Here is a 24,159-nt window from a genome sequence, read left to right as displayed (position 1 = left end):
ATGCTGGAAATCACACAGAAGCCCACTTTTTCTGTGAGTTGGAGAGATTATTTCCTTTTCTGAATCCCAGCTTTTGTAAAAGGATTCTTTGGTCGTGAGTTGAGATTGGCGGTCTTAGGATGTGATGTGCTCACTGCGACAGTCACTCTGACCAATGACAGCCGAGGACAAGGTTCTGGCAAGTCCACCTGCTAATTTACGCCCACCAGCCAGCTCTCCTCTATCATCCAGAGAGAGCGAAGACATACACGTGCTTCCTCCGAGACACGTGAAGCCACCCAGCAGCATCTTTTCAAACTGCTGCTCAGGGCAGCGCAAGACACTTGGAGTAAAGCGCTATCTGCCTTCTTCTACATACATGAACTCGTAGATGCCCATGATTATCTAGCTATCTCTGTGGAGAGAGGAGAGGAGAGGGAGTCGTAGCAGCACTCGCACTCTGAGATTTTTATAAAGACTTTCTCACAACGACACAACTTTGTCATCGGCTGTCATCTTTGGTCGCACTAAACGGCACTAAAGTGGCTGTTGGTGAGCTTACATGCGCTAACTCACAACCAAAGAACTCTTTTAGATTGTTGTGGGCTGAAAATCGTACAGCGTAAAGCCAGACAGCAAGTTGACCTGTTGGCCATGACCTGATCATCTCTATTTTTTTTACTACAAAACGCAAAAGACCAGTACAGCGTTCAGAAAGGGGTGGGCAGGTTCGTGATCATTGTCAATGGGCACGTTGTGTGAGCTGGATAGACTTTCTAAATCCTGCCTGATTATTCAACACATTTCTACCCGGTCACTCATGGCATGTCTTGGCCTGACTGATTTCATCTTCCATCGCAAAAAATGCAAAAGTGCCAGCCGGGGTTTTCTTAAACGAGAGCTGTCTGGAATTGCACACACTTTTGGTTCTTTTAAAGATCCAACAAAGCTCCCTGAGCCAAAATTGTTTCCATGAAAAACATTTTTTTTGCCACTGCTAAACATGGAAGTTGAAGGGAAATTCCATCTCTGCCTTCCTGAGGCAACCAGAGAGTCAGTCGAAGAAGGGGAAGACCTCCACAGACCTCTGGTTTTGGCACGTAAGAATCTGTGCCATGCATGAATGGTCAGGATTGGTGTAGATGTGGTGCGTGTAAATGGCAAGCCTTCTGTTTCAGCACCATCGTCAGCACACTACACTGTGGTAGGAGGGGAATAAAAGACAGAGAAAACGTGTTACAAAGAAATGACATCTAGTTCCATTTTATTCTTTAAACAGAGAGAAGACGAGAAACAGAGACGGATGTCATCTAGAATTAAATGCGCTTAAAAGAACTTTATCATTAAAAATGTATACAACAGTATGAGCACAATTTGAATATGAACAATATCACACGTTTTCATTATTGACAGCATCTGATTCTTTTGTTTTTTACACTGAAGGCATTTGGGTTTGAGACCAAAAGATGAATATGATACGACAGATCAGAATTTCAGCTTTCATTTCCTCATATTTACATCTAGATGTGTTCAACAATACATTCTGATCTATCGTCTCATATTCATCCTTTCATCTCAAACCCAAATGTCTTCAATGTAAAGCAAAAACAATAGAATTGGCCTTTCTGTTCCAATACTTTTAGAGAGATGACTGTAGATATCGACATCATAGTAGCACTCTAGAAATACTGGATAATTATGCCCTTTATAATTGCCTGGACACGGTAGGGGCGCCATTTCTTTTTTGGAATCGTGCCTTTTTCTACCGTTTTTGATTTAGCTGGGGAGAAAGGGAAGATGTTGTAGCTTTCGTTTGTTTTTATTTGGAAATAGGGAAGACACTTTTAAAAATCACAGTTAGCGATCTTTTTTTATTATTTTGCAGATACTTGCTCCGAAGTTAATTCTCCAACAGCTTTTGTAGATTTTTCAATACATTTTCCATCAAAATGACAAACTCTGCTGTCTGGTCTCTCTAAGTATTATTATTCCTCTCTTCCAACTAGCGCTTGTTTAGAGATGAACAAAAAGGGTTGTCATAGTTATTGGGATGAAATACACTTGAGCTGCGATCACTGCACTTGGACGTGTGATCTACAGGGTGTCCCAAAAGTCTCCATACATAGGGGAAATTAACACACCAAAGAAGAACGTATAGAAATCACTCTCATGGCTGGATCGGGAAGCTCTCGCGAGGTTGCGATGGACTTTAAAAGGAAACATAACAAACAAGCACATCACACTTATTGTCAAACGTATTGACAAATTCAAAAAGACTGGTAGTGTTGTGGACCAACCGAATAGCGGACATCCACGAACGCACAACCAACATGGTGCTGGCAAACACAATCCCCGACGTATGGAGACTTTTGGGACACCCTGTATATATTATAAACAGTCCAAAATACATATGCCATATACAGTATAGAAACTTACGAAGCAATACAGGAATACAATTTAGTTTTAAGAAATGGAGCCAAGATTCTGGAGTAAATACCTGTAGTTTCTCTAATCTTGGCCATCCTTTGGCATCCTTCGCGTCCCATGCTGGACTCTGTACCAGGCGTTGCATGGTGCTTTCGTAAAAATGCAGGATCTAAAGTCTGATGGGCGAGTTTGCGATGCGGACTTTGACTGTAGTTTTTTTCTTCTGCATTAGGGTATCCGAGGCCTTTCAGAGAAGATTCAGTGATCAGGTGGATGTTCTCGGCAGTGCAGAGTGGTGAATCCATGGGCGTCACGCAGCTGCTGCTTCCTGTACTGCACCCCGCATCGATGGAGGAGCACTGCGAGCTCTGCAGGGAATGAATTCCTTCGCTCTGGAGTGAGGACATCCTCTTCGGCAAGTGGTACTCGTACAACCGCGTCACCTCCTTCTCAGATGCCGGTACCTTACTTTGCTGTTCTTGTGTGGCTTGTTCAATTAAGAAAGCTTCTTCTGCAGCTGAGCGAGTGTTCAGGTCCATCAGAGATCCTCTGAGATTACTTTGAGCTATGGTATTAGAGCTGCCACACTTTGGTGTCTTAGAGTAAACGTGCTCCTCTGCTTTACAGTTCAGGATCTGATCTGATCGTGCGTTCTGAAACGGAAAAGGTGTCCTTTGAAGGTCAAACCCTGTGTGAAGAGGTTCTCTTGAATTAACATTGTTGTATCTCCCAACAACGTCCTCTACGTTAGAGCCAATGGCCTTTATTTGCGTCGATTCGTTTTTGCTAGCAATTCCCAATCTGGAGTCTCCCTGGTCGACTTTTCCTTGTCTCTTGCCCATCATGGCGTCCATGTGCATTTTGTTGAAGTAATCAGACAGCGATTTGGTCTCCATTGTTTCAGGCTCCATCTCAAAGTGGTCTGAATGGAGGGCCTGACAGGAAGCTACAGCTGTGGACTTCAGTTCTTCGTCCTGGTTTCTAGACGTGGCCCTCAAACGGAACTCTGTTTTCTCTGCGTCCAGCGTCTGATATCCTTCAGCGGTGGCCACAAACATTTTCAGTGGATTGTCTGAGAGTTTCTGAGCTGCTGTTAGCTCTGAGCTCTCTGTCATTTCGGAGGAATTAGTCTCATTTCCAGAATCTGAAGCAGACTCTGGACTATAGGTTCGAGATATTTCTACACCTGTGTGTCACAGAAAGATAAATGTTTTAGCCAACATTTCACAGTTTTTTAAAAATGGTATGATCATCTAAAATCGTCACGGTTTCACGGCCATTTAAAAATACACAAGCATGTGGAAAAACATGCATTTACAACATCCCTCCATCCATCCATCTTCCATACCGCTTATCCTACACAGGGTCATGGGGAGCCTGGAGCCGATCCCAGCGGACTTGGGGCACAAGGCGGGGGACACCCTGAATGGGGTGCCAACCCATCGCAGGGCACAATCGCACACATTCACACACTATGGACAATTTGGACACGCCAATCAGCCTACAACACATGTCTTTGGACTGGAGGAGGAAACCGGAGTACCCGGAGGAAACCCCAGAGTGCAGGGAGAACCCCTTTTAACCTCCAACCATGGAGGTGCAAGGCAAACCACTAACCCACCGTGCCCCCTGCATTTACAATATAACACTGGTGTTGTCTTTAAAATGGTAATTTTCTACATTTTGTTCCTTTTTCTGTGGGTGGAGTATCTCAAGGCCAAATTTCTAATCTTGTTTCACATCCCAGTCTGTGACATAAACAGAAAGAGTTCATCCTTTACCAAGCTTAAATTGTTGGTGTAGACACTCACCACTTTGCTAGTAATATATAAAGCTAAACATATTACCATGGGAGTGCCATGCTTTTAATTATTGCTCTTCACTTTGCTGTTTTATTTACACCATGGTGTGACCAGGACTAGACTATACACACCAAATATGGATGTAGTATGACATGTACTAGCAGTGTAACATAAAACATTTGCTTTGTTTGAGAAAAAACAGAACCCAGCTTCATGTGTATCTAAGACTTACATACTTTTAGTAAAACACTGAATAAAAGATATTTAAACAAAGTGGAAGGATTATCGTTAGATTCAACACCTGTGCCGAACCGTGAAACCGTGACATCATAACAAGCCTTCACACCATATGAGTCATTTCGGACATATTTTAAATCTTTTATTTGTACAAAAAACAAATGACAAAGACAACGAAACCAACGAATGTGTTTACAACATAAACAATGGAACAAAATAAACAAATGATTCAGCAAAAAAAAAGCAACATCTCAAAACTAAACAATGAGTTCTCTTACATGTTTAATGAAAATAAATATATGAAACAATATGGAAATCTAGGTGAGGGGATGGAGCGTACATTTAAAAAATGAACAAAAATCAATGGCTGGAAGACTTCATCAATGGATGAACGTTACAATGGAGTAAGAACCTGAATTATTGTCAGATTGTGGGCGGGACTGATCTTCAGAGGCTGCCAAAGCTTCTAGCGCTTGCAAAGTGGAAACGACAGCATCATCCAACACTTCCTGTGTTCCTCTGTCCGCGTTCATCGGCACAGAGTCGATTAGTGACACCGGGATGTCCAAGTTTCTTTTCTCCCTCATTTGTTCTCCTTGGTGCTCATCTTCATCTGAGCTGTCCCTGAATCCTGGTGGTGGAGCAGCTATGGCCAGGTTTAGCGACTGCAAAAGCACGTCGTTGTCTTCGACATCGTTTCCCTCTGGTGGCGGTGGAAGAGATGTCAGGTCGATGATATCGTCGCTTGATTCCGACAGGGAAAGCAGTGACAGAGCTCTTTCTCGAGAATCCGCCATCGCCATCACTGACATGTCATCCTCACAACTGATGTCGTCTTCGTCCTCGGCATCATCAGTGGTTTCAGCGTAGCAGATGTCATGCAGGAGCGGCTCCTCGATTCCTTCAGTGGTACCAAAGATTTTACCGTCGCCGTAGACCATGTGATTCCCATACTGGAATCCATCCATATCCAAACAAGAATCCAAGGGTTTATAATCATCCTGATGCAAATAAAGTGGCCGTTGGTCGTCCAAAACCTCCGGAATGTCCTCCCTCAACCTTTGGTACCCCAAATGCTGAGGATTCACGCCATCCAATGGAGCGTCTCCAAATATAAAAGACACCTTGGCGCTCTTGGGTGACTCGTCAGACTTGCCTCTGAAAAAGGGCTGCGTGTGGGCATGGGTTTGCATACAGGTGCCCCTGCTCGCCCGATGCGCTTGGTGGAGCTCAGTAATATACATTGGGGTAGAGTCTGGATCTGAGAGCCTGCCACTATAGTCCTCGCACCCAGTATAGGAACCGTAGTTCCACTCAATCGCTTGAAAGTTGTGCTTTTCCCGGGAATCATGGCCTAAAAAGAGAGAGGTGGCACAGCAGTCAATGCCAGAAAAGATATGGACAAATATTAAAGAATGTTTTCAGTTTTTAAACACCTTCATGAAAACATGCATCCATATCTATCCACCCTTACCAGATGTGCTGTTGGCCATGTTAAAGATGGAGCGCCGTGAATCCACCAGCAGTCTGTAGTAACCCGCAGTAAGACATGCCAGATTCATTGCATCACTGGACTCCATTATTAGTGTGATGGGCTGAGAAAACAACAACATCTAAATGTAGTTTGAAAGCAGAATAAATTACCAATACCAGTAGAAATATTTGACAAAAAAAAAAACCAGCAGCACATGCAGCGCCACATTGATATTCATCTTCTATACGTCCATTTCTAACATGTCAGTGCACCAAAGAACTGCACCAATCTCCCCTTTCTAACACAAATAAAAACCTCATATATTCATGCAACTCCAGTCCAGCACAGTGTGGAAAAGCATGAAACCATCGAAATTCAAAAGATATTTAGAGACAGAACACTCAAGCCATAAAGACAAGCCTGTCGAGTTTGTCAAAAGAAAGCTGGACACGTCTCAAAAAAATGATCAAACACGTGTGCACTGTTCACTAGCAAACACTTTTACATCGTATAAAATCGCTCATCCCAAAGCAAAATGTAAAGAGACCCACACAGTTCCAGAGGATCTTGTTTAATCTGCTGCAGTCCACATGACCAGAGAGTTCCTCTGCGAATCTGACGCAAATCCTGAGTTTTAAAGAATGAAATTCAGATTCTCAGAGGAACCCAGATCTCCGGTAACACTATACGGTGGAGAATACGGGATAAGTTTGAGGACATAAAGCAGCAGACTGTAATACGCATTAAACCACTTCATCCATCCAGCCACCTAACCATACACCTCCTTATCCATCAATCCATCCATCTAACCAAACACCTCCTTATCCATCAATCCATCCATCTAACCAAACACCTCCTTATCCATCAATCCATCCATCTAACCAAACACCTCCTTATCCATCAATCCATCCATCTAACCAAACACCTCCTTATCAATCAATCCATCCATCTAACCAAACACTTCCTTATCCATCAATCCAGTCATCCATCTATCCAAACACCTCCCCATCCATCAATCCAGCCATCCATCTATCCAAACACCTCCCCATCCATTCATTCATCCATCCATCTAACCAAATACCTCCCCACCCATCTAACCAAACACCTCCCCATCCATCCAACCATCTAACCAAACACCTCCCCATCCATCCATCTATCCAAACATCTCCCCATCCATCCATTCATCCATCCAAACACATTCCCATCATCAAGCCATCCATCTACCTATCCAAACACCTCTCCATCCATCCATCTATCATCACAACTTCACATCCATTACATGACCCTCATGACCTTATCAAAACATCCCAATCCATCCATTCATCCTTCCTACTGTATTAATCATCCATCCCTCCATCAATTCATCCATCCAAACACCATCCTATCCATTCATCCAGCCTTCCATCCATCCCTCCACCCATCTATCTATGCAAACACCTCCCCATCCATGCATACATCCATCCATCCATCCAGCCATCCATCCATTTTACCTTCACATCGAGCACGTGGAGCTCTACTCTGACGTTCCTCTCATCCTCTGTGTACATCTCAATGCGGTTAACATGGCTGAAGTCGGCCAGCAGGGCCACCATGTTGGTTTTGGTGTTGATGACGTGGCTAATTCCATGTCGTGGCCCAACCAGAAGTGTCACCTCTGTGTGTTTCTCTGCTTGCTAATGGCATGTCATAAGCACACACACACACAGTCTATAGTTGTACTTCTATTTAAATAAGATTTCAATATTCCAGCATGCTAAACAACAGATGTTTCAATTCTAAGTATAATACTATTAAATAAGAAATGCTGAAATGAGTTTAAAACAGTTCTTTACATTTGAACCTGAGAAAGTTCTGTTTGCAGCGAAGAAATTCTTTTGTATTTTTATCTTTTATGCACACACTCACAAGCAGTGTGGACTTAAACACTCTTCCTCCATACAGTCTCAGGTCACTGAGATACTTCAGGTAGTGGACTTTGGCCTGCAGCGCCGTCAACTGCAATCAATCAATTCAATTCAATCAGTCAATGAATCAATTCAATCTAAATATATACATACAATAAAACGAGGCCACTACTCAAATTGTATTGCCTAATTTAGGGTCTGTTAAGCACCTTAAATGACATTTTTGTACAAAATTGCCCTGCTTTAGGGAAAATTGTGTTAAACGTGCACAATATAATATAAATATAATATAAAAACATTTAAACTGAAATTTGCAATTGGAAATAAACCATTTACATTAGGTCAACAAATGTTTACATATGCTAGAAATATTATTATTATTATTACTTACCTACTCTGATCTATCACTAGGGGTCAGTATACAGCATATTTAAAGATATGTGGATCCCACTGTACAGGGCAAGTGTGCATGCTTACCTTTTTTCCAGGAGGCACCAGGTTCTGATTCGTTTTCAGAATGTGTGCTATGGCCTTCTTGATGTTTTTCTCTTTCATGCTGGACAGAACCGCCGGAGGAAGAAACAGAGCCAACCCCCACTCTTTCCTGCAGACAACGAGAGAAATGTGTTTCTGTCGGTGTTCTGTAGACAACTATGTGCGGGGATACATTTAATTAGTCCTATGACCAATGTGCTAAGTGCTTTTCACTGACTCTTAAAAAAATGATTTCTTTATCATCAATAAAAACATTAATACTGAGTAAGGCGAGTCAGAAATTGGTGTTGGAAAGCCTTGGAAAAACTTTGACCAGCTGCCAGCTAGCTACAGTATAGATATATACTGTGTGTATATGTGTATATATAGTTATATATAACCAGAGCTTGTGTTTTAGCTCGCTAAGTAACATTAGCTAACTATACTGAGCTCTGTTCTACATTGATTGCACATAGGAGGTTCTTATAATGCTTTTGGAATACTGAGCACAAAACAAGATCAGCAACAGATAATTATATCTCTGAAGCAGTTAATATTTTGGCCACACCCCTAAACAGAATACTAACAGACTACATCGCATAGTAGTACACTAGTGGTCTCACCACTATTTAGGCATACTGGGCCATGTTTAGAATTAACAAAAGTTCAATATTTATGTTACTCGTATGCAGAGGCAGGTTATGGAGCTGATTTAAGTTAATTTTCTTATAAATCTCCAAAGGCTCCACAGGATTTTGCAATACCTAGATGCCATTCAAGAGTACTGGCAGGAAGAGTCTTCACACAATTAAATGAAATTCAATGAATAACGGACCTGCAACACTCCATACATTAGTTCCATTAATGTGGTAGAACTGGTACGAGACCCAGAAACGTCGGTGTACAACAGGGGCAATCTGCTGCAAGGGTTTACACCAGGAGATAAAGTACTGGTTTACTAAATTATTCACATGGCAAGTGGCAAATGTCAAAGGTCTTGGGAGGTGAGGAGGAGTCCCACAGTGACTGGATCAGTCCCCTGATATGTGTCCCCAAGAAAGACGGGGTGGTCCAGTTCTGTGTGGACTAAAGAAAACGTCAATGCTATGTCTAAATTTGCAAAATGTCCAATGCCAAACCGTCCAAGCGACTGGGCGAACACTGGAGTTGACTAAGGGCTTACTGACAGATTCCCCTGACTGCTGTGACCGTTGGATTTGTTCAGGGCTTCTGCCATGTTTCATTTACAAACCGTCATGGTGCATACGCCACTGCCTGTCTCACCAGTTGCAAAACCCGAGAGCTGTCTTGGAGCTGGGCAGAGCTAACATCAAACCCTAGAAATGTGCAACTGCAACAGTAAAGTACACTATCTTGGCTTTTTCATGGTTCAAGGGCAAGTGCAACCCCAAATTGACTTCAACTTGTGGATGGATGGACAGATTGACAATGGATATTGCAGAAAGGGACAGATAGATACCCAAACAAGTAAATTTAGAACCACTTACTCAATGTATTTGAGGGAGACTTTCTGAGTTTGTTTGGTGCTGATTGTGAGAATGTACATCTGAAGAGCAGCAAGACGAAGAGCTGTGTCATATTTCAGCTCTGAACCGAAACGCTCCTGAACAACATCCTTACAGCTCTGAAAAAGAGAGAGAGTGAGAGAGAATAACAAAGACAAAAGATTATTTTAATTTAACAACCTCTTAGACCCTTGTACCAACCTACCAGACCCCTGCTCCACCTCCAACCTCTTAGACCCTTGTACCAACTTCCCAGATCCATGCTCCACCTCCAACCACCCAGACCTCTGCTCCACCTCCAACCTCTTAGACCCTTGTACCAACCCCCAGACCCCTGCTCCACCTCCAAAGTCCCAGATCCCTGTAACAACTTCCCAGAACCCTGCTCCACTTCCAACTTCCCACAACCCTGCTCCACCTCCAATCTCCCAGACCACTGATCTACCACCCAACCTCTCAGACCCCTCTACCAATTTTCTCAGATCTCTGCTTGGCCTCCAACCGCCTCCACATCCCGGACCATCCAGGCCCCTGCTCCATGAACAACCTAACCGACCTCTGCTCCACCTCCACCCTCCTCCCAGACTCCTGTACCAACCTTTCAGACCCCTACACAAACCTCCCAGTCCCCTGCCCCACCTCTGATTCCCCAGAGCCTTACACTTCATCTGATCTCCTTATTTATTCTGTGTTTGTAGCTCTTCAATCCAAGTTTATTTTTTGATTGCAATATTTAATTTAAAAAAAACTTGCACCTTGTAAGCCAGGTTAGTCTCTTAGTTAAAATAATCTTATTATCATGGCTCACATTCGTTGCAGTTACCTGCACATAGAGATACTCAAAGGTCACAGGGTCATGACGGAGAAGATCCACTGGATCCCTTGGTACAAAAGCAATGCGAAATAAACACCTCATCTTGTGCGAGCCAGGTTGTTGAGTCACCTGGAACAAAATTATTGTATACACACAAATTATTTTCTTTCCAAACTGTTATAACAACATATATATCATCTGAACCTTAACACAGTAATAATTGTTGAATAACAGCTGATACTGACTTTGTGTTATGCAGTCAATAACCATAATGTTTTTGCAGTCAATAAACATATTATTTGGGGGGGAACAATCATTTTAAAACCATAAAACAATGATATAGCACTGTAAAACTTTTTTTTAATTAGACAATGCTCAAATTTTAGAGATTTTGTGAAATGTTATTAGCTTCCTCGCCAGGTGTTTAGTATTCAAAATAAAAATAAAAAATCTGTGGTTACGTCCTGAACAACTTCTTATAAATCTAAAGAAAATAAAATACTATTATAGCTAGGAGGGATATATGGTGTGTGGTTTGGGATGCAGCGATGAAGAAACTGAAACACACTTTCCATGTCTTAATCATCTTTTATAACACATTTGGATTATTTTAAACTTTCTAGTTATTCCATCTAAATTATTTACTAGTTCAAATTTAACATTCGAGGCGTACCCGACTTAGCATGTCTTGCTCGTGCAGGAGAACCAACTTTGTGTTGGAATTTTCCATCTTCTGCTCCAACATCAGAGAAAAATGCTCAATGCTTTTAATAGACAGCTTCTCTTGCAGCGTCTGTAGGACGTCCTACCAAAACGCAAAAAAGATGAATATAACAATGTTAATTAGCTGATGCGTTTTAATCAACTTGAGGCAAATCCATTGTTTATTTCTGAGAGAAATCATTGTATTGAACTAAACCCTCTGAATACACTGTTTTCTTCAGGGTTTTATCCAATCATGTATTAAATTCAGAAGATAATACATCACAACCCTCACAGTGTTAACTGTCGCTCTCCGTTAGCCTTCTGAACATGCACAATGAACCAGTTCTCAATAGTAGATTTACATTTTTGCAATCATTACAGCACCATTCCCATGATACAAGCTGCTTAGCCTTATTGGTATTTTCATCGTTAATGTAGATTTTAATGAACAAGATTTTAATACCTTAATTGAGGTGTTGCTGTCAAACTTGAATGATTTCGTCTGGCCATTTTCAAGGTAGACTTTCAGAACATTTGGCATGAAGAGAAGCGAATTATCCTTCACCGTTTCCTGAAATCAGAGTTAGCAAAATCTACCCTTTAATATCATCATACGTGTATAATGCAATTTTAAAAAGAATCAGATCCGCAATTACAGTTATGACAGTATATCAGTAGGGCTGTGTGAGTGTTGTGTAACAGTAAATAGAAATGGGAAGCTTAGTTGAAACAGTGTGTTTGTTTTTTACTTACAGGAATTTGACCGTTAACGATGACCTCTTCGGCAAATCTAACTTTTACCGGGTTTGATTTCAGCTTTGCCTTTTTGGCGGCACTCATGAAGGCAGATTTGGGCGACTGGAGAAAACAGAATTAAAATTAAAACATTTAAATATATATACGATATCTCACAAAAGTGAGTGCACCCCTCACATTTTTGTAAATATTTGATTATATCTTTTCATGTGACAACACTGAAGAAATGACACTTTGCTACAATGTAAAGTAGTGAGTGTACAGCTTGTGTAACAGTGTCAATTTGCTGTCCCCTCAAAATAACTCAACACACAGCCATTAATGTCTAAACCACTGGCAACAAAAGTGAGTACACCCCTAAGTGAAAATGTCCAAATTGGGTCCAAAGTGTCAATATTTTGTGTGGCCACCATTATTTTCCAGCACTGCCTTAACCCTCTTGGGCATGGAGTTCACCAGAGCTTCACAGGTTCCACTGGAGTCCTCTTCCACTCCTCCATGACGACATCACGGAGCTGGTGGATGTTAGAGACCTTGTGCTGCTCCACTTTCCGTTTGAGGATGCCCCACAGATGCTCGATAGGGTTTAGGTCTGGAGACATGCTCGGCCAGTCCATCACCTTCACCCTCAGCTTCTTTAGCAAGGCAGTGGTCGTCTTGGAGGTGTGTTTGGGGTCGTGCTCATGCTGGAATACTGAATACTGATCATGCTCATCAGTATGCCACACACGCTTGACACCATCTGAACCAAATAAGTTTATCTTGGACTCATCAGACCACAGGACATGGTTCCAGTAATCCATGTCCTTAGTCTGCTTGTCTTCAGCAAACTGTTTGCGGGCTTTCTTGTGCATCATCTTTAGAAGAGGCTTCCTTCTGGGACGACAGCCATGCAGACCAATTTGATGCAGTGTGCGGCGTATGGTCTGAGCACTGACAGGCTGACCCCCCACCCCTTCAACCTCTGCAGCAATGCTGGCAGCACTCATACGTCTATTTCCCAAAGATAACCTCTGGATATGACGCTGAGCACGTGCACTCAACTTCTTTGGTGGACCATGGCGAGGCCTGTTCTGAGTGGAACCTGTCCTGTTAAACCGCTGTATGGTCTTGGCCACCGTGCTGCAGCTCAGTGTCAGGGTCTTGGCAATCTTCTTATAGCCTAGGCCATCTTTATGTAGAGCAACAATTCTTTTTTTCAGATCCTCAGAGAGTTCTTTGCCATGAGGTGCCATGTTGAACTTCCAGTGACCAGTATGAGGGAGTGTGAGAGCGATGACACCAAATTTAACACACCTGCTCCCCATTCACACCTGAGACCTTGTAACACTAACAAGTCACATGACACCGGGGAGGGAAAATGGCTAATTGGGCCCAATTCGGACATTTTCACTTAGGGGTGTACTCACTTTTGTTGCCAGAGGTTTAGACATTAATGGCTGTGTGTTGAGTTATTTTGAGGGGACAGCAAATTTACACTGTTACACAAGCTGTACACTCACTACTTTACATTGTAGCAAAGTGTCATTTCTTCAGTGTTGTCACATGAAAAGATATAATCAGATATTTACAAAAATGTGAGGGGTGTACTCACTTTTGTGAGATACTGTATATATACTGTATATACTGAAGAACATAATTAGGAAATTTGGAAAGGCGCATGTCTGGGATCTTTATTCTAGAAAATGAAACGCACTTACAGGGTACGGCTGGATGACCGTCAATACGATGGCCTCCTTACAACTCCTAAAGCAGAGAAGAAAATAAATGGTGAAAATGTTCAGACGTGTGTACAGCGGAATTGTGCGAATGTCTGAGTGAACTGTCTCTCATTAGGAAGAATTAAATGGACAGTTTGTAATGTTTCAAAACAGCTGTAATAATCCTTTTAATCATTTTTAAATATTAATAAAAAAAAAAGATTTGCAATACTATCATGCAATCCAGCCGTTCTCTTCATTTCTTCAAAAATTCGATATGATTTCACTGTTCTGTAGCATTTTTAAGGTTAAGGTACTGGGGTGTTACTGCATAAAAACATCTCCGGATACACCGCCCATAAAACATCACAGGCACGATGGTGGTGTGTTTCTGAAACAATTCTGTGACCTATTTATTGTGCTAGATCAGAAAATATCTCAAATCAGATCTGAGAGGAACAGCGCTAGTACAGATACTCTGTGTGTCTACACAAGAGCAAGATGCATTTTGTAAGAAGCTGTATTTGTGTATTTCACGCTGTGTTACAGTACCTGACCAGGTCGATCACTCGCTCTCTAGGAGCACCGCTGACTGGTTCATCGTTAATCATAATGATTTCATCTCCAGGAAACAGTTTCCCCTCTGATGGACCTCCTGTGGTTGACATGAAACCTTTGACAGTCTGTTCCATACATAAGAAGAAACTTTTTCGTGTGCGGCTCGGTCTCTCTAATGTGCATGAGGAAACGGTGACTATTACCTGGAGTGACAGAACGAACTACAACAGGTTTTTCACTTCCTGCCACGAAGCCGAAGCCTAAAACTGGGTCTCGTCTCATTTCAACTTTCCGAGGCGCTAACTTGTCGCCCTCCAGCCCAAGACGCACTTCCTCCAGAGAACTCGGCTGGGAGATGTGACTGAGAGAGAGAGAGAGGGATGGACAGAGAGAGAGACAGAGAGAGAGACAGAGAGAGAGAGAGAGAGAGACAGACAGACAGGTCTCTCAGACACTGCTTTATTGAACTTTTCGTCCATTTACACTCGTTTGTCCTATTAAATAATTGTAAATTAATAACAGGTTAAAAAAGGATGCTAAATACATGCCTTCAACGTTTTAGATAAACAAATCACAAAGAAGCACAAGTAGAAAGGAACTGGACTCATAGACTGCTCAGGTTCTCTAACATCACATAGATCTGCTTCCACAAAGACTAGAACCCTGTATTGTAACTCCACACGGCTGCTGTGAGCACTGACAGAACCGACACCTTGTCTGGTTTCCACACAGCCAGTATACTGACATGTCTGTCACAGCATGAGAACATTATCAACCGCTCGCTGTACTTCCAACACTTTCTTTTTTCAAATCAGACACCCAGATATATTTCCGTGTGTCCGGTGCCCCAGTGGTCTGAAACGCTGTGAAAGCTTCTAAACTGCAGTTCAATCGCTGGCTTGTTCAATTCTGACCTTTTAAAAATAAATAAATAAATAAATAACAGGCCAATATTGGGATCATCTCATTTGGGGATTGATTCATCCTAGAATCATCTCATTTTAGGTTTGAGTTGTTTTTGGATTAACTCTTTTTTTGGGATCATCACATTTTGGGGTTGGCTCTTTTTATTATCGACAATTTTTGGAATCATTTTGGGATTGTCTAATTTCAGGACTGACTCCGGGATCATCAGTTTGTGGGATTGTCTCATTTTGGGATCGACTCTTTTTCGTGTTGACTCGTTTTGGGTTTGACTCTTTGGGATCGACTCTTTTTGGGGTTGACTCTTTGGGATTGACTTGTTTTGGGATCGACTCTTTGGGATTGACTCTTTGGGATTGACTCTTTTTGGGTTCGACTTTTTCATGTTGACTCATTCTGGGGTTGACTCTTTGGCATTGACTCTTTTTGGGATGACCATTTTTGTTTTGACTGTTTTTAGGAGCAACCATTTTTAGAATTGTCTCATATTGGGATCATCTAATTTTTTGATGAACGCCTTCTGGAATCATCTCATTTTGGGTTTGATTTTTTGGGGGAGATCATCTCATTTTGAGGATTGTCTTATTTCGGAATCATCTCCATTTGGTATTGTCCAATTTTGGGATTGACTCTTTCTGGGGTCAACAGTTTTTGGGATTGTCTCATTTTGGGATCATCTCTTTTTGGTGTTGACTCTTTTGGGGGTTGACTTTTTGGGATCAACTAATTCGTTGGGGTTGACTTTTTTTGGTGTTGACTCTTTTGGGATAATCTCTTTTTAGAATTGACTCTTTCTAGGTTCAACAATTTTTGGGATATAATCATTTTGGGATTGACTCTTTTTTGGGATCGTCTCTGTGTTTTTCCCCATCATACACCATAGCAATTTGGCAAAAAATTTTTTTTTTTAAATAATGTTTTTTAATCCATTTTTATTCTCACTTAATGTTGTGGAACAAGTTAGTTCCTGTTCTCACTTATGTTGTAGCAGCTATAAACATTCGTAGCTTCACCATCCTCTCTTTTTTGTTTTGAAATAAGACAAATTAGTAAACACACTCCGACCAATCAGCATCAGGACTTTAACAATGCTGTGGTATAATGTATAGTACTGTTTAGAATTGGTATAAAATGGGCGTTTATGGTCATTTACTCTCAGTGAAAGCAAAAACATTCAACAGCCCCAAGGTTCTGTGATTTCATAGACACAAACACAATGTAAGCTATGCCTTTTAATTTTTTCCAAATGTTTTAATCAATACAAAACCCATGAAAACTAAACGTCTGCATTATGGACGTGTCGATACAAAATGTCTCTTGGTATTAAAACTCATCCCTGTTTCGTTGCTCTGCTCTTTCTTCCTTCTCCCCATATTGTTCACTAATTAGAGCAGTAGCTGTGTTCAAATCACCGCCGGCTCCTGACACATGCGGCGCCCCACGCCGAAGGCCTACAATTATTCTATCACATGAGGGAGCGAGGACAGAGCTAGTCCTCAAATCACCACAGCTCAGCATACACACGATTACAGAAACAAAAACCCACAGACGTCTTCCTCAGGTCTGTTACACCATCACCTAACAGCACATAACATCACACAGGGAATACAGTAAAGATACAAATCAGTCATATACCGCAGGAAGTGTTTCTGAACCTCAACATCACCTACTGTTTCCATGGAGTGTCACCACAGACAGAGAGGCAGACAGGCAGACAGGCAGACAGACAGACAGAGACAAAAACAGAGAGACAGACACAGAAAAAAACAGAATGACCCACACTGGAGACAGGATACAACTGGCTATATGTTGGTGTGCATTGGCATGGCCTCCTGCTAAACAGGCCACGCCCACCTTCACATATGTTCACTGAAATGGCTGTCATTAGAGTCATCAGGACTACAAAGCCACGCAGCGTAGCGTTCGGTAACAGCTTAATCAGATACATTAGCATTGTTGTACCGCGAGTCCACTGCCTCACTGCTCGTCTTTTGATGACTGATGAAGTAAAAACAGTTCTTGGTAGCCACTCGGCACTGCGTTACATGACACGAAACGAAGCTGAAACGACGGAAGGCCTTGTTTTAAAGACTGTAATTTCAGATCAGCCCTCGCCCACACGCTGTCTTTCACGCCAAACGCAGATTACGGGTCTCTTCAGGCTTCCTACGAGCAAAGCAGTCGGAGCAGCGCTCAGCGTGAACAATACACCCGACTAGCACCGTTTAACACAAAGCAGGTTTCACACTGGGAGAGTTTTATGATTATTACTCGTCACGTCGTACCAGATCCCAGTGAAATCACGGCCGAAGTCTAGAACAGACAAAAAAAACCTTGAGCTTGTGGTTTTATTTAAGTTTCACCATCCCCGCTATCGTATTTGTAGCTGGGTTGTGAGCTTGCTGTGCTGCTATTGGTGGATTTTAGATGAGCATCGTAGCAGCAGCGATCACACTCATGACCAAAGGATTCTTTTACGACATGCAAAACCAGGAATAAAAATAAAACAGATAAAAACTCAAAAGATGAGCAATGATATGATGTCATCGAAAAAAGTGGCAACCAATCACACTGCTGTAGAGAGAGCGAGAGAGAGCGAGACACCAGATCACGTCATTGTCGTGTAAACATGTCATTTCCATCCGACTCACTCGATGAAGCAGTCACGCTCGTCTCTACTGGACACCGTGTCCCATCCGTCTACAGGCCCATGAGACGAAGACGTCCATCCGCCCGAGGCTTTGGTCCTGTGGCTGAAAAGAGAAAACATAAGGGGAAGGGTGTGAGGTGCGAGTTCTAATCCCAGGACCACCTGAGATGTGACGCGAGTGTGTGTTTAGTAGTTACCATGATGCTAAGAAGTGGTTAAATGTTTTTGTTTTTTAATTGTTGCTCGAGTGGAGCATCGACGAAACTGTAAAGTGAAGCAGCGGCCATTTTGAACTACTTTACTCATATAATTAAACATTTAAATACGGATTTATTTATACACAGTGTCACCTTACACACTGCACCCTCGTTCCACACACACACACACACACACACACACACACTTCGACATGTGTGTGTATAGAGGTAAATATTTACCAGAATGAAAAACGTCATTTCTATTCTTTCTTTTTTTTTTGAACAGAGAAGAGTAAATAAAAAATGAATTCTCCTGTATACCAAAACTCAGCAATGCATCTTCATACTTTTACTTTTAATAGACGGATATTTTTATTTCATTTTATTTTAATTCCTTACTTTTATTTTACATAGTAACAGCTTACATTAATAGATCGTATAATATTACATAGAGTAACGGGTATATAAGAACAGATTTATGATAAATATACGGACATATCTGAGACAATGGCTTTATATATAAATATTAAAAACCATTATTTAGATTATAAACAGAATAATTCCTAGAATAAAGAAAGCAATATATAGATGTAATACTGGACAGTTAATATGTGTTTAATGCCAGTAATTAGCACAGTTGGTTAACATATTCCCTGTAGGATAAGCTAAGTTCCAGATGACGTGACTCACCGTTTGAAATGACGCATTGTTCGGACAGCACGCGGGTTGCGCTGAGTTCATTTTCCTCTACAGATGTTTGTGTATTGTATTTTAATCCTCAGAGTGGGCGCCTCAGTGCTGTAACGCCGTGTCTGCGGTGCACAGTGAAACTGAACACGCTCCACAGTCATTAATAAATGACGTAGCGTGTGGAGGAATGTGCGCTGAACAATTAATGACCAGCGTAACCCTTCCCTTTCAGCTGTTAGTCTGGCTACAGGCCACTCCTACAAACCCACAGTCGTCTGGGTACGACATGTCAATGGCTTTATTCTGACTGAAACAGTGTAGTTATGCCTCTGTTGGCCCCACCCACTAGTTTAATCTCACACTCTGATTGGCTGATGTTCATCCCTGTTCTCTTTACTCATCCTCCATCTGATCATGCGACACAATTTAGTGGCAATGTTCTGCTCTATGCTCTAATTGGATTCTATGTTAAAAGCTCTATGCCCAGATTGGATTCTGTTTTGACAGCTCTGTGCTCTGATTGGATTCAATGTGAACAGCTCTATGATCAGATTGGATTCTATGTGAACAGCTCTATGCTCTAATCGGATTCTATGTTAACAGCTCTATGCTATGATTGGATTCTATGTGAATAGATCTATGCTCTGATTGGATTCTATGTGAACAGCTCTATGCTATGATTGGATTCTATGTTAACAGCTCTATGCCCAGATTGGATTCTCTATTAACAGCTCTTTGTTCAGATGGGATTCTATGTTAGCAGCTCTATACCTGGATTGGATTATGCTTTGACAGATCTATGCTCTTATTGGATTCTATGTTAACAGCTCTATGCCCAGATTAGATTCTATGTTAATAGCTCTATGCTTGGATTGGATTCTAGGGTAACAGCTCTATACTTGGATTGAATTCCTATCTTAACAGCTCTATGCTCTGATTGAATTCTATGTTAACAGCTCTATGCTCAGATTAGATTCCATGTTAGCAGCTCTATACTTGGACTGGATTCTATGTTCTTATGTATGGTGCCATTTGTTTCTTCCATATGCTAAGAGTTACCCATAAGAACAAACTCTTAAAGATAACTAGTTTAGCAAGAAATATTATTGTTATTCCCACCCCTAATTTATCGGACAGTGTCATTTCATACACGCTCCAGAAGGCATATAAAATTTTAAATGATCCAGACCACCTACGTTATCAGTATTTCATCCCCCTTCCTTCTGGCCGCAGGTATAGACTACCCATGTGCAGAAAGGCCAGCTATGGTAGGAGTTTTGTAACTATGGCTGTACGAGCGTTAAACACATAGGTAATCAGCCATTGTGGTGCCATCTTATGCTCTGGCATTTGTTGTATGACCCTGATGTTTTCTTTTTGTTCCCTTCTCCCCTCTATGTCTGTGATTGCTTTTGATGGTTAATATGTATGGTGTTGTGTTTGTTTGTTTTTCTATGCACCCACGGTGGAAATAAATTTCCTCTTCGAGGACAAATAAATTATCTATCTATGTTATATTGGATTATGCTTTGACAGATCTATGCGCTTATTGAATTCTATGTTAACAACTCTATGCCCAGATTGGATTCTATGTTAACAGCTCTATGCCTAGATTAGATTCTATGTTAACAGCTCTATACTTGCATTGGATTATCCTTTGGCAGCTCTATGCTATGATTGGATTCTATGTTAACAGCTCTATGCCAAGATTGGATTCTATGTTAACAGCTCTATGCTCAGATTGGATTCTATGTTAACAGCTCTATGCCCAGATTAGATTCTATGTTAACAGCTCTATGCTCAGATTGGATACTATATTAACAGCTCTATGCCTAGATTAGATTCTATGTTAACAGCTCTATACTTGCATTGGATTATCCTTTGGCAGCTCTATGCTATGATTGGATTCTATGTTAACAGCTCTATGCCAAGATTGGATTCTATGTTAACAGCTCTATACTTGGATTGGATTATGCTTTGACAGATCTATGCGCTTATTGAATTCTATGTTAACAACTCTATGCACAGATTGGATTCTATGTTAACAGCTCTATGCCCAGATTAGATTCTATGTTAACAGCTCTATACTTGGATTGGATTATGTTTGACAGATCTATGCACTTATTGAATTCTATGTTAACAGATCTATGCTCAGATTGGATTCTATGTTAACAGCTCATGGCTATGTTAAATTGCACTATGTGCACTCTGTACAGCTGTTACTGACCCCGACTTTCCATTTTTACAGCATACCTTTTTTTTTGCACTATTCCTGAAATGGAAACATTTGCATAGCACTATAGCTGTGTGCTAGTCTCATGCTTGCCTTACTGTCACATTTATTTACAGCACATTGGGAGAAACAGAGCAGTGTGCACACGAAGTAACATCCACCCCAAATTGCTAATATAGTTGAATGTATCCTTCGCAGAGAGGAAGAAATAAACCTATATGGTGTCATATATCGAAGATCAACTGAATATAATGTTCTATTTGTTTGTAGTGAACGCTAACTTTTGGACTATTATTGCATTTTCTCCGATCAGATGTTTTTGAAGCAAAAGGGCCTCAATAAAAGCCTTATTGATCACTAAAGGTGACCTGGCTGGTGATTGGTGTCAGTGAACAGGATTAATTTCCCCTCCACTCTTGGGCACTGCTGTGTTAAATTATTAAAAAGCGCAAAGTGATACACGCTCTCCAGTGGAAGTGTCGGTACACTAAGGCTGAGTTCTGTGTGCTTTGTATAGGCAAAGTAATTACATAGAATGCATTGTATCAGAAATTAAAAATTAAACAAGGCCACATACAGCCAGTCCAAAAAAAATCTGAATATAACACCAAAAATTACTGCAAGAAATTAGAAAGCTAAGGACTGATATTGTAAGTTATATTAAGTTATGTAGTTATTAATCTCAACACGTGTTTAAGTAGCAATCCAGGAATCATACAAAACAGGTTAACACAATGTGATAACAAGCCAATGACAGGACAGCCGTGCTTCACATGCAACAAGCGTGGGACCTAAAATCAAGAAGCTATTCTACACATTTATGGTTAGTTTCTTACTTTCTTGGAAAATCTCTCAGTTATTGTAAATGCTAAACAACAACAACAACAACAACAACAACAATACAAACCCTGTGATTTCCCTTCAGAATAAAATAGGATCGTCAAATCAAATGAAAGTGTTTTTAGATTAACATGGCTCTCGTTTGAGTGAAATGTTGTCCAGAAGCGGTGTTGTACACGTTTGGATGATTTACATATTACATATTACATATGAACAATTTAAATATTAATCTTTATAATTAACACATAATCATCAATGGCATCCAAGATTTATTTTGTAATGAAAGTAAATGTAAACGTCTTTTTGGTCTGTTTTAATTTTTGGTTAATGGTTTCCTATTTTACCCACAATGCCGTTCAACTACATGCTGCTAGTAGTGCAGAGGGAATTATGCTGCAATAGATTGTACTCGGAACTTCACCTTGGAATTCCAAGTCGGTAAAAGTTTAGTGTAATGTAATTCTGCTGTTTTCAGTCCAAATTTATAACGCGGTAGTACCACTGTAACAGGATTTTTATGAGTAAAGCTGAACAAGACAGTTGACCTGCATTATCATTTCTCCTCAGAAATTTTGCACGGAAATAATTAATGTAGATCTTCTTTATGTGCTTATCAAATTCAGAGACTAGGCATACAAAGATGATTTTGCTCTGTGCAGCCATGTTTTATTTTTCTGAGCCAAAGCACTGGAATGCTTTTAGAAAGGAATTCTGGAAAATCGACTTCCGAGTACAATGGATTGCAGCATTCGCCCTCGCTTCATCTCTACATTCACCCTCGCTTCATCTCTACATTCACCCTCGCTTCGTCTCTACATTCACCCTCGCTTCGTCTCTACATTCACCCTCACTTCATCTCTACCTAAAGAGAGCGACACAGCGGCGCTTTAGTCCTTTAGTCCATCCAGCTCTTTCACCTCAAACAGATCAGCTGTTAAACCTTCAACTTCCATGCTAAGACTGCCGCCATCACACTCATCGTCTCGTAGATCGCTGACTAGCCAAGCCGAGTCTCTGCGCCGTGGACTTTCAGTCTAGCGTTTACATCAACGTCTCCACTACTTCTCATTGACATGATTAAATTATAAATTGATAAACTGTTAACTTGTTTAAGATTTTTGTTTTTATGATGCTGTCGAAGGTCACATGACAATGCTAACATGGCGGATGTAGTATGTCGGGGATTGTACTCATAATACAAACTGATACTGATTAGTACGTACTGATTCATCGGCAATGCAGTACGTCCCGTAACAGTACGCGATTTTGTACGCGATTTCGTATGTCTCCTGTCACGGCAGCACGGCGGACAACTGCTAACTTCTCACGGAAAATACAGCACCTGCGAACAAACTAGCACGAGACGCGCTAAGCACATATTTTCACAGATATTTCAGATTGAACACATTTAATGTGTTTAAAGCTGGAATTTCAATGTAAATATTTCCCAAAGGCCTGTGTGGTTGTTGTTTTTGTCAATGTTTGGTTGAGTTCATCCTGTATGTCCGTTATTTCCGTTAAGTGACATTTGTAAATGCAGCTGTTCTAGAATCTCTGGAGCGGCGCGTGCGGTGAAAATAAATAAATAAATAAATAAATAAATAAATAAATAAATAAAAGGGGTAAAAAGGCGGGAAGGGTGAGGTGACGTACCCGAGCTGCACGCGCACTGAGGTGAGGTGAGGTGAGTCACTGTATATGTGGAGACTCCTCTCTTCTCTTCTCTTGTTTTCTCTTCCAACGTTTCCGTTTGAAATTCCTGTCAGATTGCTAACAGGTCGGTATTCACAAACACCTCACCGTCCTGTGACAGTCTAACAACAGCCAGGTGTACCGCAGGTACGCGCTGATTAAACACGGGCCTGTTTTTACACCGAGTGAGGAGGAAATTAAACGCGTCGAGTTTTTTTTTTTTTGAAGACGCACTGAAAGAAAAAAACCCCAACGAATTTAAGACCACCACTACACACAACGAATATATGTTTTTCTTCATCTCTCTCTCTCTCTCTCTCTCTCTCTCTATCTCTCCATCTGCCTCGCTATATCGCCGGAAAATGGCGGACTCACCCTGACAGTTTGGGCATCCTGACGAAGCTGAACACGTCCATCAGGTCCGCCGTTCACTCAGCTCCCACAGTCACGCGCGGATAACCGAGGAGTAACGGACGCCCTGACGGGGGAAACTGACTGAGAGTGCGCGAGGACCGCGGTGGTCTAAAAATCTGCCCCTGCGCGGTGTTATTACCCCCAGACGACATTTTCTCACGGC

The 24,159-nt window shown here is 41.4% G+C and overlaps 1 protein-coding gene across 1 annotated transcript; it reads right to left on the bottom strand.

Moving 5' to 3' along the window:
- Positions 1-380: 380 nt before the first annotated feature.
- Positions 381-24,159, bottom strand: frmpd4 (FERM and PDZ domain containing 4). Its single transcript, XM_053626067.1, has 17 exons — positions 23,958-24,159; positions 17,932-18,033; positions 14,560-14,717; positions 14,351-14,453; positions 13,799-13,844; positions 12,096-12,200; positions 11,806-11,913; positions 11,311-11,442; positions 10,647-10,766; positions 9,806-9,942; positions 8,301-8,427; positions 7,825-7,914; positions 7,410-7,592; positions 5,920-6,040; positions 4,858-5,799; positions 2,477-3,592; positions 381-439 (listed from the first exon to the last, which is right to left on the bottom strand). The coding sequence occupies exons 1-17, from the start codon at positions 23,996-23,998 to the stop codon at positions 381-383; spliced, it is 3,690 nt and encodes a 1,229-aa protein (XP_053482042.1). The 5' UTR covers positions 23,999-24,159.

This window comes from Ictalurus furcatus, chromosome 6, assembly GCF_023375685.1.
Source record: "Ictalurus furcatus strain D&B chromosome 6, Billie_1.0, whole genome shotgun sequence".
In the NCBI taxonomy this organism is placed as follows: domain Eukaryota; kingdom Metazoa; phylum Chordata; class Actinopteri; order Siluriformes; family Ictaluridae; genus Ictalurus; species Ictalurus furcatus.
This window is presented reverse-complemented; position numbering and strand designations above follow the sequence as displayed.

Excerpts from the sequence above, each read along its gene's own strand:
- frmpd4 (XM_053626067.1), bottom strand. The coding sequence starts at position 23,998 with ATGGACGTGTTCAGCTTCGTCAGGATGCCCAAACTGTCAGG. Across the intron at positions 13,845-14,350 it reads CGAGTGATCGACCTGGTCAG|GAGTTGTAAGGAGGCCATCG; the intron begins GTACTGTAACAC and ends TCTCTGCTTTAG. Across the intron at positions 9,943-10,646 it reads TTGAGTATCTCTATGTGCAG|AGCTGTAAGGATGTTGTTCA; the intron begins GTAACTGCAACG and ends TCTCTTTTTCAG.